At 25.5% G+C, this 15323-nt stretch overlaps 3 protein-coding genes across 5 annotated transcripts; 2 read left to right on the top strand and 1 right to left on the bottom strand.

Moving 5' to 3' along the window:
* Window positions 1-2844: 2844 nt before the first annotated feature.
* Window positions 2845-5571, top strand: LOC114119986 (vacuolar protein sorting-associated protein 28 homolog). Its single transcript, XM_027981742.2, has 2 exons — window positions 2845-3534; window positions 5274-5571. The coding sequence occupies exons 1-2, from the start codon at window positions 3128-3130 to the stop codon at window positions 5512-5514; spliced, it is 648 nt and encodes a 215-aa protein (XP_027837543.1). The 5' UTR covers window positions 2845-3127; the 3' UTR covers window positions 5515-5571.
* LOC114119985 (BTB/POZ domain-containing protein 10) lies at window positions 5564-9896 on the bottom strand. 2 transcript variants are annotated; one of them, XM_027981741.2, is made up of 8 exons: window positions 9623-9896; window positions 9429-9543; window positions 9147-9257; window positions 7642-7872; window positions 7363-7577; window positions 7108-7305; window positions 6621-6868; window positions 5564-5980 (listed from the first exon to the last, which is right to left on the bottom strand). In XM_027981741.2, exons 2-8 carry the CDS (start codon window positions 9533-9535, stop codon window positions 5777-5779), a joined length of 1314 nt encoding a protein of 437 aa, XP_027837542.2. In that variant the 5' UTR covers window positions 9536-9543; window positions 9623-9896; the 3' UTR covers window positions 5564-5776. The 2 variants fall into 2 exon arrangements, with proteins under 2 accessions (XP_027837542.2, XP_050060870.1); XM_050204913.1 differs by lacking the exons at window positions 9147-9257; window positions 9429-9543; window positions 9623-9896 and adding an exon at window positions 8613-8763.
* Window positions 9897-10016: 120 nt separating this feature from the next.
* LOC114120021 (DENN domain-containing protein 1B-like) lies at window positions 10017-14885 on the top strand. 2 transcript variants are annotated; one of them, XM_027981786.2, is made up of 13 exons: window positions 10018-10295; window positions 10571-10729; window positions 10788-10925; window positions 10995-11130; window positions 11189-11242; window positions 11526-11783; window positions 11852-11953; window positions 12567-12794; window positions 12911-13087; window positions 13558-13590; window positions 13645-13865; window positions 13930-14044; window positions 14122-14885. In XM_027981786.2, exons 1-13 carry the CDS (start codon window positions 10279-10281, stop codon window positions 14527-14529), a joined length of 2046 nt encoding a protein of 681 aa, XP_027837587.2. In that variant the 5' UTR covers window positions 10018-10278; the 3' UTR covers window positions 14530-14885. The 2 variants fall into 2 exon arrangements, with proteins under 2 accessions (XP_027837588.2, XP_027837587.2); XM_027981787.2 differs by lacking the exon at window positions 13558-13590 and having other exon boundaries at window positions 10017-10295.
* The last annotated feature ends 438 nt before the right edge of the window (window positions 14886-15323 follow it).

Here is a 15323-nt window from a genome sequence, read left to right as displayed (position 1 = left end):
GATATAATATAATTTGTCAAATTCAACAGGAGAATAAATATACCTATTATCTAGCTAATAATAAATATAATATGTAGGTACATTGAGTAATAATTTTATACTAGAAGCTAATAAATAAAAAAATAAAATAAATATTTTTATTTGATGTGTAAGGGGTATGGGGAATTTTTGTTGAATATATTAAAGGGCTTAAGCCCCCGCTAATGTAACTCCCTATTTGCGCCTATGAATTTGTAACTTAAATCAATAGACAATATGTACCTATTAAATTTAAGTTGTTGACATTAAGTTGAAAATACGATATGTATGTATTGTGATCATTTATGACTTAAATGTTAGTCTGAAAATACTAATTGTTATATAGACTAAACCTAACCTAACCTAACCCAAGTCAGGGATCAGTACTGTACAGATCAATTTCATTAACTAACATAAAAATTATAATCTACCTAAAATTTGTTTTGATGGGTTTTTTATTATAAGATATAAAGCTAATGCTTATACTTGTTTATACATTGTATATATATATTATAAAATTGATGATATCGTTATTTAAGTTATTAATATTTATAAAGAATAATCTCTTCATAATCACAAATTATTTATTATTATCTTATTTATTTTAACTATTTGTAGTAGTACAATAGTACCTACAGCATAGTTAATAGTTAATACATACCTACTTACTTTATATAGTTATAGAATATTTTTAAATAAAAAAAAATGTTATTTGTTAGTAATGATTATTTTTCATAACTATTCATAAGTTTTATTTATTATTATGATTATAAAAACTAAACATTTTTAGAAATATAATTCAATCTTTGTCTCATTGTAGTGTACCTACCTTAAATATAATATTTTAGTAATCAGTACCTAATCGGATATGTAGGATGTAGGTACCTAATGTTCTATTATTTTTAAATGAATAAAATTATTAATCCAGTTTAAAATATGTGTACAGTGTACACTGTACATACATTTTAAAAAAGCTGTCAAAAAGTATAACTTTTAAATTAACTCTTACTATAAAAAACCCTAGTATTTATCATATTATAAACTATTATATAGGCGCCTAGTTTATATTTGCATACATCATATTATATTCATATGACAATATTATTAGCTTTTGAGTAAATACTGATTTAATGTAGAACAATGTGAATAGGTTTGTAGTTATAAGCATAATTTCAATTTTAAAAAACTTAGGGTGTTTGTATATTTTGCATATTCTGGGAGTTAAATTTAATTTATAATTGATAAGGCTTATGGTTTTTTTTAAGTAAAATGTTGTATAAGGTATAAGGGTATAACATAATAATAACATTTAATACATTTATTATAGTTTTACAACCTTCACATTTAGAGTTATTTTAGTTTATTTAGTAATACTCAGATGATGAGTTGTTTTGGTTTTCTTATAATTAAAGGTTTTAATGTATAAACACGAAAAATATAAGAGGGTTTATTTAAAAATTGGGTTTACCAATACTCCATGCGTTCACCTCTAATTGTACCAGAGTTTTAATAGGTAATATAAATCACGGACTAATATCTTAGTCCGTGGTATAAATAGACAATATAGGAATGATATTATCACAGACTATAAGAGTCTGTGGGGTACTATTAATAATTTTAATAAGTTAACTACATTTTGTCAGAATATGAACTTGAAATGTATAAGTATAAAAATAAAATATTCTTTACCTATTATATTTAAGGGTTTCAGTAAGAAATTAATTATGAGGAACTTTGTATTAAGCACACATCAGTATCAAATTATTAAATGCATTGCTCTATTCAGAATCCAAATAAAAAAATAGTTAACTGCAAAACATTATTAAATAAATAGATATAAATATGTATAACTTAACTGTAAAAATAAAAAAAAAGTACATGTATATTATATAGTTGACTGGCTTGATTTATTATATACAGCCATAGCCGTACATTTGTACAAGGTAATTATTTATAATTATTAATGAGTTTAATTAAAGTAATAATTAAATTAAAAAAAAAAAAAAACATATTTGAATGTTTTAGTGGTATATTAAAGATTAAAGGCTGTGGTGACGACTATGTTCTTTCGTTATTGTACAAAGCATTGTGTATAAAATTACACTAGAATCATGAACTAAGAAAGATCTATGTTTGTGATTAGAATAAATGCTGTTACTACGAAAACAAAGGATTGATAGGACAGTAGTAGTCAGGTATTTGAGGTACTTATTCAAGTACTATTAACAATGATCATTAAAGTGTTATTTACTAAAAATATAATGTGGATTTATTGGATTAGGTAGGTATAAATTAAATTATAATAATATATTATAATATAATTACTTTATAGTTCAAACTCATTACTTAATGTATAATACCTATTGGCTATTAATATTGTGTAAGGTAAGGCAACATAGGTATTTATCATTCACAACTTAACAATTATTACAGCCATAAACTCATACCTCAAAGACAAATGTGTAGACCAATATCGACGAGACAGTTGAGTACCTAATACTGCTAATAGTACTATAGTGTTATAGTTATAGTATTATAGTAGGTACTACACACTATACCAAATACCTACTATAGATATTTTTACTATTAGATCAATAATATTTGACTATACTGAGTGTACTACTATTTTTCTTTTTATAGTAGTTGGATAGCGAGTTTGTGATTTTCGACTTTTCGAGTTTCGACTCCTTCGGTAAGGAGTTGTTCATATTCGAGTTATCATCGTTGCAAAATTACTGTTAGTTGATAATGAAGAATAATCGTAGCTTTGATAATATTATAACTATTATTATTCATGATAGGTAATATCTATTCTAATAGGTAATAGATATATATTTCAGATTTTTAGTTATTTCCGATGATTTTTTATTACATTTTTATATATTATATGCTATAATCACAATAATTCACAAAAGAAGTATTAATAATTTTTCATAATCACAACAGTTTATAACTAATTAATAATCATAAACTTAATAACAAAACAATTTTTTGTTTACGTATTTTCACATAATATAATAATTTATATTGAGTTGTTATCTAATTTTTATTTTTTAAACCTGAATATATTTTTCGGAAAAAAGGGTAAATAATAGAACAAAAAAAAAAAATGATGGATTCTCAGGATGCTAATCGTCCAGAACTGCTGGAAGAAGTAAGACTATTTCGCAACGCCCGTGAACGAGAAAAGTATGATAATATGGCTGACTTCTATGCACTAGTCAACACACTGCAGCATTTGGAAAAAGCATATATACGAGATTGTGTGACGCCCAAAGAGTATACTGCCGCCTGCTCAAAACTGCTTGTTCAGTGCAAAGCTTCTTTTAAACAAATACAGGGCGACGATTTTCCAACGGTTGAGTCCTTTGTTAAAAAATACAAATTAGATTGTCCAGCAGCAATAGAGCGTATTAAAGAAGATCGGCCGATTACTATTAAAGACGACAAAGGCAATACTAGTAAATGCATTGCAGATATTGTTTCTTTATTTATAACCATAATGGATAAACTAAGGTTTGTATTAGAATAAAATAATATACATTAATACTTAAATTTTTTGTCTGTTTATAAGTAATTTATTTAAAACCTAAGTTACAAAGTTAGGTAGGTTGTAAAAAAGAAATACTGAAAATATCAGAATAAGATATTGGTTTTTTGAAAATACTCAAATAATTTAATTTGGAAACACTTATCTACTTAATTTTTGTTTATTTAATATCTCATTGTATCTTAATTCAACTACTTGGTACCATACATCATAAGCGTTCACTCGGTTTAGTCAGGATAGGCTGCACACTTTATTACGGTTAAATTTTTATAGTAGTTTGAAAAAAATAGCTTATCTGCCTTTTATTAATGGTTGAAAGGAACTAAAGAACGTGAATACTTATATATTATAATATTTGAAACACCTTGATGATAATGTTTAGCAGTGGCGGTTTGAAAATGTTATTTGACTGGGACAAGCCTAAAATATACCATTCACCTACCACTGCACAAATTTAATATTTTACTAAATAAAAATCAGTTTGACCGAGTTATTAGTACTTATATTTTAATATCATAATGCACCTATTAATATATATTATTAACTTATACTCAGGATAAATAATAAGTTAGGTATAGCTATTTCAAACAATTTCAATATTATTAATGATGATTATCCAATCACCCACCCTACATTTTTAACAGGATTTTGTACTGGTCTTATATATGTTCAAGTCGCCTTTGAATGAAATGTATACTTAACTGTGTACACTATTCAGTCAAAAATAATTTAAAATAATGTACCACAAGTAGTATACAAGACTATGTGGGTATTCATAAAATTTATAATAAGAATTTAGTATAAAAAAATAAAAAATTGTTTGTAGTTTTGTTTTTTTCCTATAACTAAATTACTGATTATAAAAATTAAACTAATTTTTTTTTAAATTTATTGAAGGAGTGGGGCATTGTGAGGTTTTTGAAAACAAAAGGGATGTTGAGTAAAATAAGTTTGGAAAACACTGATTTAGAAAAAAACATTTATATACTTCGGATCCAAAAGGCAGACATATAAAATATAAATTACATAATAATTTAAATTTGCATTTTTAAGGTTAAAAATTAGCTTCAAATTTTCAAATTCTTCAAAATATTTTATTTTATTCTGTACTTTTAACTAGCCAATTAATAAGTAATAGCATACAATACTTTGTGTAACTATGTTATCTACTTATATGATTTATGCCTAATTAATAAAATAAGTAATACAAACCGTAGATAATTAAGTGAAAATTAAAAGTAAAGAAACCAAGCCCCGGTCTTATACATTTTCAAGTCACCTTTGATGTCTAGGCAAACTTATACAACATATATAGTTATAATTTAATATTTATTTTTGGCTTGATTACTTGCTACTCATGGTTTCTTTTATTTCAATATGGAACTTAATGGAATTATGTAAAAAAAAAAATTATTTATAGTTTTTACCTATCTTATACTGAATAGTTTATTTTTATGTTTAGAAATGTAGTAATTCATTATATGATAGAAATAATTTATTATACATTAGATTTTTAATAAAATGTTTTTTACCATATTAACTAAAATTCCTTTTAGTATCCACCTGTTCAAAAGTTTATTCTGTAGTTATATTATTGTATAACTTTTAATAGACAATTTATTTCACATAAATATCTATTTTTAATTTTGTATTATTTTAATCTTAAATAAATACTCCTAAAATTAATACATTTAACATTTTTTAGGTTGGATATTAAAGCAATGGATGAATTGCAACCGGATCTTCGTGATTTAATGGATACCATGAACAGGCTTAGTATGTTACCAGCTGACTTTGAAGGAAAACAAAAAGTATCTGAATGGCTAAGTTCTCTGTCATCTATGAACGCATCAGATGAATTAAATGAAACCCAAGTGAGACAATTGATTTTTGATCTTGAATCATCTTACAACGCATTCAACAAGTTGCTCCATCAGTCATCTTAGTTAAATTTATTAATAATATTATAAGTTATAACCAAATATAAGAGTTACATTAGATTATTTGAATAATCTTTATTTATAAGAATACAAATGATAATAAATTGATTATAATTATATATGACATTAGAAAAAACGCATTTATTAATAATAATAGTAGTAAAATGCTTGTTGAAAAAAATAGAGAAGATCACCTCTTGATTGTTCAGCAACAATAAAAAAAAAACATGGAATTTATAAATTCCATTGTAAATAACTGATCCTTGGGTTAAGACTCATCATTTTGTTCAGCTTCTGAAACTGCTGGAGGAGGAGGTGAGTCTACAGCTCCATCATCTTGATCATGACCATCAACTACTTGAATGTCTGGATCTATGGCTACAGCTCCCATAGGATTACCTCTAGCATCTAATTCCAAAACAGGATCAGCAGTTGCTTCTGCTAAGTTAGTCACAGATTTGGACTTCAAACACTATAAATGATAACAATTTGCATTTAATTACATTTGTTTAAAATCACAGACTAATAATATTGTGCATTTCTTTTATAAATATTCAATAAGATAATAATATTTTAAAATAAGATGGCGGGTGGGTGTTTTCAAATTAGAAAAAAAAAAAAAACTTGCTCTAAATTATTGTAACTGAAAGCTATAGCATAAATTAAATATATTATAGATGGGTAACAGGCTTATTCAATCACTTTTTTCTCATTATTTTAATTTAGATTCAGCTCATTAGTGGCATATTGAGGAAGGAGGTGGGAAATAATTATATCTTGTTTCTTTCTGATATTTGCTACTAGTGAGCAGAATTAAAATTAAAATAATGAGTGGAAAATTATTGTATAGATGTCGTGTGTTATAGCATTATACAATCAATGATTTTAGTCTTTTAGATCTAAATTACTAAGCACTAATAAGTAATAAAAGAAAGAAAATAATGGGATTATACTTCAATATTTTTATTAATATTAAAATGTTTATATACCGTAGGAAATTAAATTCTTTTATTTTGATAAGAAGTTACTTAAGATTGAATCCATTGGAAAAAAATATGAACGATGTTTAATAATATATAGCTTATTAATGAGATCAATGTTATATGATTTACTTGGAAATCTACGTGTCGACTCTTAGCTTCTTCTTTTTCCCATGACATATGAATAAAAGGTCTTTGAACATAATTATAAATCACGTCTTCACGACCACCAGCTCTTTTTTTAATTTTTTCCTTATAAGTGGGATACCCTTCAATACCTAGACGAATCTTTTTAAGACCACGTTCTTTCATCACTTGTTTGGCAACATCTCGATTTTCAATGTATTTGAAGAATCTATATAAGGCAGTACTGTTTACAGCTGAAATAAAAATTGACAAATTTTAATGTTAAAATTAAAAATGAGTTGACCATTTTAGGTTAGGTTAGTTTTGCTGAACAAAAGGGTTGAAGTGTACTATGTAAATTATTTTGTAAGTATGTAATAAATAATAATTAATTGAAAACAAATTTAATTTGAATGTTCTTTGTAATTACTTAATAATTATTAATTATGATTCCTAAGTACTATTTTTATGGATTCAATTTAATGTTTTTTACTTTGTGAATATTCTTCTCCCATTTGAGGCGGATATTCTTCATCCCAATCTACTATATCATCATCTAGCAAGACTACAACATGACATTCACGATCTCCTCGTTGAGCAGAATTGACCATTAAAGGTAATATTAGATCCTCTAAAAATACTTCAAATTGACAACGAGCTCCTTCATTAGACAGCTCATGTAATAATCCTCCTAAATTAACCAAATTTTAATTTCTAAAATTATCTTAATTAGGCATCAATTACTTACTTAAATTTTGACATTTGACTGTTTTAGCATCAAATGGTACCAACAAATAATCACAAGCTTCTCGTAGCTCTTGCACTGAAATTGAAGAAGGGCACCGCATTACGTTGCCTTTATAATACTCCAAAATGCACCTGAATACATTTGCTGAGACACCTTCTGCTACTACATATTCTCCTCGTTCATTTTTATTTGTATATTCATTAGAACTAAACATTCTGTCAAAAAAAGTGGTTAATTACAAAAACTTTTATTTAAGAACATAAATTTATTTGTTATTACCTTCCAAGCATTGTATTTGAGTGGGCAATGAATATAGCCGGATCAACAATAAATCTAGTGTTATCTACAATAAGAGATACTCTTTCTTCTTTATTAGCAATATTGTTTCTAGAGTTAGTTAAATGGCCTGAACTTGAAGTACTTGGATAAGACGAACCTGAAGTAGCTGCATTTTGATTCATCAGACTTTTCATTGAATTCATTGAGCAAGAAAATCTGGGCATAGCTTTTCTATAAGAAATAATGCATACACATATACAATTTTACTAGTCATTAAAGAATGATAAATTGATAAATAATTATTTATGCAAAGAATACTTTTGAAATTTTATAAAGAATTATTACATTAAAATATTAAAACTGATTTAATAATAAAAACCAGTTATAAGTAATCAAAATAAATATCTAAAAATTATATCAATAATAAATTAGTTATTTTCAAACCTAGTTTTACAACTCAATCTTAATTAACAGTTTACATTTTTATTAATATATTTTACAGTAAAAACTGAAATTTATACATCTAATAACTATGTATGTATTTAACATTCTTATCTTAGTGTATATTTTATATTTTTCAATTATAAGTAATCTTTTAAAATACCTTTTTTAAAGCAATTTTTTTTATTTTTCTCAATAGCAGATTTTAATTGTTGAAAAATTAATTTAATAATAAACCATAACTAGTGATCAAAAGAAAAAAAAAATGAATCAGTCGAATGAAAGTGATTAAAGGTACTATTATACTGCCATCATATTTCATGTAATCGTATTGAGAATATTTTTTGTTATTCATTAAATTAAATTATATTAATTATATAGTTCAGGCAATACAATTTCACTAGTAATTAATAACCACCTTACTCATGATGAAATAGTTTAATATTTTCAATAAATTGGTATATTATTGTAAAGGGTTAATCACACGACTTAAATAATATGGAAGCAATGTAATAGTATCTTTATAGTACCTTTGATTTGTATTAAATTTGACCTCTTTAGAGAAACAGTTATGAATTACCTATTTTTTTGGAAGTGGTTTTAAACACTAATTTAAACTAAAAATCTTAAAAAATTATTTTTTTAAGGATGAAGTGAATAAAGTATGTAAGAATAATATATTTGATATAATTTTAAAATATTTAAAACTTATTGTGGAATTTCTAGTTAAAAAAAAATATAATCTACTTAAATCAGAGACATAATAACTGGTTATGATTGATTATTTTAATCTATATAATTAAAACCATAATCCATCAATTCTGAACTAATTTTATTGGTTTCAGCTGTTTCAAGTGTGCTAAACAGTTTTCTTTCTAATGTCACGAGTTATCATGTAAACATATGTATTTAATTTATTAAAAATTGAAAATAAATCATTTATTTTATTGTTATTTGTTAGGTTAAAGTGGTTTTAGCTGTCTTAATAGACACAGTAGTTATTCATCAATTAATCATAATAAATTAAAGTTCAATAAATTAATATCGAAATCACTAAAAATTACCTATTTCTCATTGAAGTTGTTTGTTGTTTATTAATTGGTGTCAGAGTCAACTGATTACCAGTTGAATGACGTTGTACCAAACACGATTTGGGTTTTAAGGAACTTCCATAACTGCAATAAAAATATTTAAAACTAAAAATACTAAAACATGTAATGACAATCATACTTTATAGTATTACTTTATTGCATAAACAATAGCTATGACCAAGTTATTGCTTACTTTGAAGCCTTTATCATACTATAAACAACAACATTAAATAGTAATAAGTTTGAAAAGTATACCTTAGTCTTGTTTTGAACACACGGCGCCTATGATCTTCAGTATCTTGATAATCTTCAGTGTCACTACTTGTATCACGATCGTAGTTGTGACGGCCGTCTTTAGACATGACCCAGGCTAGATAAAAACAAATGAGTTTAATGACAGGTGCCACATTCTCAATTTGGACAAAATTAAATAACACATTATAACATACATTGTTATACCCATGAATAGGCACCAAACAATAGTAAAATATAAAACGTCGCTATACTCCTAGCACCTTCTACCCAGTCTTCTGTTAACGAAAACAATTGCTAAAAAAACTTTGAACTTGCCAATGCAATAGTAAGTTGTTGAAATTAATTTCTGTTAACACAATTTAACAGACGGTACTAAGCTATCAACAATGTGGCCACATCTAAATTTCAAACTTTCGAATAACTTTATACCTATGTTTATTATTGGGACGTTTTGTTTTTGTTTTGTTTACTGCGTACTTTTATTTAGATTGTGTTATCATTGTTATCAGAACTATACAAAAAATAATATGATCAGTCTTGTGTGACACGGTGGGGGGTAGATTATAGATTATAATATTAGATTGATGTGTTATCTCTGGTTTGAAATGAAACCTGGGAGTTTTTGAGTTCCTTAACTCAGTAGTTAATACTCATTACTCATCAGTTAACAGTTGATGTTGTATTAAAAAGTCGGATAATTTTAAAAACCAATGTAGTTGTGAATTAATTAACTGTTAGTCTTTGAAGACGTGTGTCCAATGTTCTGATGTCTTCCTAAAAGTTAATTTTTTCATTACCTATATAGGAATATTTATATGTTTGTTTGTCAACTCATAACAGTTTTGATGGAATGGGGTCACGGATAAGGTGAGTAGTTACAAATGTTACAATTTCATTGAATTAATTGTTATGACATTGGTAATATAATACCATTTATTAGTCTCTACTCTCCTCTCTCTCTGGTAGTCTGGTGGTTAAATATTTAAAAAATTGTAATATTGTAAAGTGTTCATTAACTATCATAGTGATTTAATAATTTTTGTGCATTTGATTTGTATTGAATTTCATGTGTTATAAGTGGTTAACATTTTTGATTTATGAATTTAATACTATACATATTAATCATTATTGCATTATATTAGGAATGATGTTGTTCGATTATTTGAGTGTTTCTGTGAAGTAGCTGGCCCTAGTAAGGAAAACACTGAACCATGGATTCTCCAAAAGTTTCCAGAACACTATAGAAAAGATGAACTGCTCGATACTGTACCTAATTTTGCATATCCTTGTGAATTTGACAGGTAGTGTTAAATATGAACTAATAATGTCAATCTTTGTTCTAATAATTTAAATGTTTAGAACCATGATTCAGCACTATTCATTTGTACTGACCAATGCTGAATCAAAGTGGATTTTTGGGTTTTGTAGACATGATCCTAAATCTGAGACTGCATTAGTTGTTCTCAGTTATCTTCCTTGGCATGAATCATTTTATAAGTAAATATTAATTTATATTTATTTATTTTTTACAGTTAATAGAAATGTATCATATTTCTTTTGTTTTAGATTATTAAATTGTATATCTAATCTCACAAATAGTAACAATTCTAAAGATTTATGGTCATTTTTGGAATCTGTTTATAATAGTAAATTACCAATAAAAGGACTTGATTTAAAAATAAATAGTGATAGTGGTGAAGAGGTAATTAAATAATTTAGAATTTTTTAACATCATTTAATATTTTTTTTTATAATTATAGTTATTTGTTTGTCAATCGCCAATTCAATTCCAGTTACCAAGCATTCCAGAAAATGTATGTTATTTGTTATTTAATCAAACTATGTATTTCTAAACAATTTAAATATTTTATATTTCATTGATTAAAAATAATATGAAGCAATGGTTTGAAAAATTATTTAGTGTATTACACATATTTGTTTAGATATATATATATCTATATTATTAGATATTGATAGATTTATATATAGTTTATATATTTTCGTATTGAACCATTAATTAAAGAATTTCATTAAAAGATTTATCATTTTATATTAATCAATTTCAACTAATGATTGATATTTTAAATTTTGTTTTAGAGAAATTTAACAGAATATTATAGTGCAGTTGATTGCCAAAATATGATTATTATATTTGCTTCCATGTTATTTGAACGTCGTATTATTTTTACTTCTAAAAAACTATACAGATTGAGTGCCTGTGTTCAATCTGCTAATGCAGTTTTATATCCAATGAATTGGCAACATATATTTATACCAGTATTGCCTCAGTCACTTATTGATTACTTATTAGCACCAATGCCATACTTGATTGGTTTACCTCACTCATTATTCCAAGTAAATATTTGATGTAATTTAAATTTAATATTTGGTCATATTTATTACTATTTGTGTTGTTTTTTTAGAATTTGCAGCGTAATGAATTGGGAGAAGTTGTTGTTTTAGATGCAGATAATAATACTATAGAAACTCCGTTTGATGACTTGGAAAATCTTCCAACAGATGTGGTCAGTAAATACTTTATGAAATATAACTATGTATTCTGTCACTTATAAAAGTAACATTGGATAACAGCAATAGATAAGGCACATGACATGTTCTCACTCTCAAATACATTACTTTTTCATCTTAACATTTGTCATACTTGGATGCATATGCTAAGATTAACATAGTCAAATGACTTTTAATTGCGGCTTATCTTTGAAAACAAAAGCTGTTGAAGAAAATTATTTATCTAAAAGTATAATCATGACTCATGGTGATAGAATCAGACAAAAATTATCTACCTTGAGGGTATATTAAACAGAAATAAATCAGTTTTAAAGGATAGATATTTAATTTGTTTTAACTTTATTTATTAAGGAGTTTTTTTGTTAAAAAGCTTCAAGTACAAAGTTACTATGTATTTATTTAAAATCCAGTTGGTACATTAAGAAGTAATTTTTTTAGTAAATAAAAATTTATAATAATTAATCTGTTTATTCTCTGAGCTTTATTCAAAACTCTTTTTGCAAATGTTGTGATTTATTGATTTGAATTCAATATTATAATTTACAGCAAATGTAACCCATCACTTAATAGTTATAATTTATTTTAGATCTATTTTTATTTTTATTTTAGGTATCAACTTTAAGGCAACAATTACGTAAAAAGGGTACACTTTTAGGAGATGGTGTTTCAAGAGCATTTTTACGTGCTTTAGTTAAGTTAATTGGTGGCTATAGAGATGCATTAAAATTTCATCAAGGAGAACGTATAACGTTTAATAAAGAAGCATTTATAGAGTCAAGATCATCAAATATGCAACCATTTTTAAAAAAAATGTTAGAACTACAGATTTTTCAACAGGTATAATCATTATAATATATTAACTTTTAAGTAATGATACTTATTTGTAAAATTACTCTACCTAGTACTATATTACTTTAAAGTTAAAAATATAAAATTTATTGTTTTGTATATAGTTTATTGAGGAACGATTAGAGATGTTAAATGCAGGACTTGGTTTTTCTGATGAATTTGAAATGGAAGTATGTAATTATCACGAGAAATCTAGTAATAAATTAAAGCATCAGTATAAAGATTGGACATTCACAGTAAAACGTGAAGGAACTGCATTATTCAAAACTGTTAAGAATGCGGTAAGTTAGCAATTTTAAGTTTTGTTTAATTGTGGATGTTAGATATTGTAATTGTAATTGTTAATCATTATCTTGATTTACATAAAACCATTTTTCAATAATAGAGCATATGATTTATATATGTATATGAAAAAAATGTAAGGTTTATAATTTTGTATGTGATGTTTATTTGGTTTGTAAATTATTATTGCAGATTAATAACAATTACAATTTTATTTTTATTCATATAAAATATTTTAGTTCAAAAATATGATTTTGAGAATAAACATTCTAAAATTGTATAAAGTTGATTACAGCATATGGTAGATAATTTCCTCCTGTACATTATAGAACACGAATTCAAAAAGACGGAGTTTTGGAAGTACTATTTTTATGAACAATTTATACATAGTTTAATTTTTGGCTATGAAGATTTTCTTATAAAATCATTAAATTAATCAGTTTATTGAATTTTCATCATTAATTTTCAGGCTAATCCTACAGTAAGAAATGCTGTAAAAACGGTAAATTATTTTTATGTTAATTTAAAACTTTTATATTATATAATACTCTTTTAGGTTAAAGAACGAGGAAAAGATTTTCGGTTGGCCTACAAAGACATTCGATCAAAATTTAATGTACCGAATAAAAATCCTAGAACCAAAATTGGTAACCAGCCAAATTCTGCACCAAACTCTCCTTCTATGCAAAAGAGACTATCATGGTCACATACAACAGCATCTGCTAGTTATCGTAAAGAAACTGCCAATGGATTACAAAAGTTAACTACATCACAAAAGTTAGCAAATATTTATTGATATTATTACAGTATTATCAGATAGAAATTTTTGTTTTTTTCATAGTTTAAAAGATGCCTCAATTTCTCCACTACCACAAATTAATTTAAATTTAATGGAAGATCTACAAGATGTTATATTCAGAACTTGTGATACTAATGATACACATCATTATACATCAGTATGTTAAATAAATTTAATGATTTTTATTTTATGATTATTAATTATCTAATTATGAATGACATATTTTATGTTCAGTCCTGGGATGATTCAGTCAAATCAAACTTCATTATCAATGATGATTTAAACAATTCATCATTTGGGTCTATGCCAAACGAGTGTCCAATGGAAACTAAAGATCTGATTCGACTAGATTCAACATCTAGTATAGAAGATTTTGATCCTTTAAACAGTCCAACTAACAGTAATGGTTTGATTCCAGGAGTAGGTCTTAGTAATCCTCTGTATCAATATTTTGTCCCATTAAATAAAACTCAATTAGAAACCAAAAATAATAATGACCTTCTTAACGAGTATGGATTAAATTTTGATTTGTTAAGTTGTTCTGACCAACCAGGTCCATCTATGTCACCAAGTCAACCAACTGTACCACCATTACCACCCAAACCATCCAATTTTAAATCAAACTGGACGAAATTTGAATAAAACTACAAATCATACAAATCAAGATTTACTTTTATAATCCTTGTGATAAAAATCATTTTATTTTGCAATTATATTACTTTTAATTTAGTGGTTACCACTTTATAAATATATTATAATATTGTCCATGTTTACATTTTATTTAATATTTTTTTTTATATACTCATATATTATTGTTACACCAAATATTAACAAATGGACCAGATTGTTGTATCTGATTTAGATTGTATAACGGCTCATAAATGTAGTTGTATATTACATGTTATACATGGTAAAAGATTGTATGTTTATTTATCGTTCATTATTTTTTTTGTTGATTGAAAATAAAATAAAATAAATAAAAATATATATAACATAAATATCTATACTTTACCATTATTTTAATTTACTATTAATTATCATATTAAGGTGGGAGTGGGTAACTTTAGTTAACTAATAGCTGTATAATAAATTGGACAAAAAAAAAATCTGATCCAGTGGCGCACCCAATGGGGGAGGGCTTTATGGCATAACCCCCCCAAATATTTTTTCATTAAATTACACATTATTATAGAAAATATAGTATAACAATGGTAAATGATAATGTTTTATTTTCAAATTTTAATATTATGTTAGATACATACTAGTTCAATATTACACAATAAGGTTTATTTGTGTATAAGGAAATAAAAAAAGTATTAAGCACCCCTCAAACAAAAATTCTGGGTACGCCTGATCTGATCTTACTTAAATTTTTCTTGAATTTTAAACTTTTTAAATTACATTTGAGGATTCAAGAACCCACACTTATTTAAAGT

Source organism: Aphis gossypii, chromosome 3 (assembly GCF_020184175.1).
Source record: "Aphis gossypii isolate Hap1 chromosome 3, ASM2018417v2, whole genome shotgun sequence".
NCBI lineage: Eukaryota > Metazoa > Arthropoda > Insecta > Hemiptera > Aphididae > Aphis > Aphis gossypii.
The sequence above is the reverse complement of the archived record's forward strand: the minus strand, read 5'-3'. Positions and strand labels throughout refer to the sequence as shown.

Bases quoted from the DNA above. Each gene is read 5' to 3' on its own strand.
- LOC114119986 (XM_027981742.2), top strand. From the start codon at position 3,128: ATGATGGATTCTCAGGATGCTAATCGTCCAGAACTGCTGGAAGAAGTA. The intron at 3,535-5,273 runs GTTTGTATTAGA...AACATTTTTTAG, and splicing joins ACCATAATGGATAAACTAAG to GTTGGATATTAAAGCAATGG.
- LOC114119985 (XM_027981741.2), bottom strand. From the start codon at position 9,535: ATGTCTAAAGACGGCCGTCACAACTACGATCGTGATACAAGTAGTGAC. The intron at 7,578-7,641 runs GTAATAACAAAT...TTTTTTTGACAG, and splicing joins TCAAATACAATGCTTGGAAG to AATGTTTAGTTCTAATGAAT. The intron at 6,869-7,107 runs GTAAAAAACATT...TTTTTATTTCAG, and splicing joins GGGAGAAGAATATTCACAAA to CTGTAAACAGTACTGCCTTA.
- LOC114120021 (XM_027981786.2), top strand. The intron at 10,730-10,787 runs GTAGTGTTAAAT...TTAAATGTTTAG, and splicing joins TATCCTTGTGAATTTGACAG to AACCATGATTCAGCACTATT. The intron at 12,795-12,910 runs GTATAATCATTA...TTTTGTATATAG, and splicing joins AACTACAGATTTTTCAACAG to TTTATTGAGGAACGATTAGA.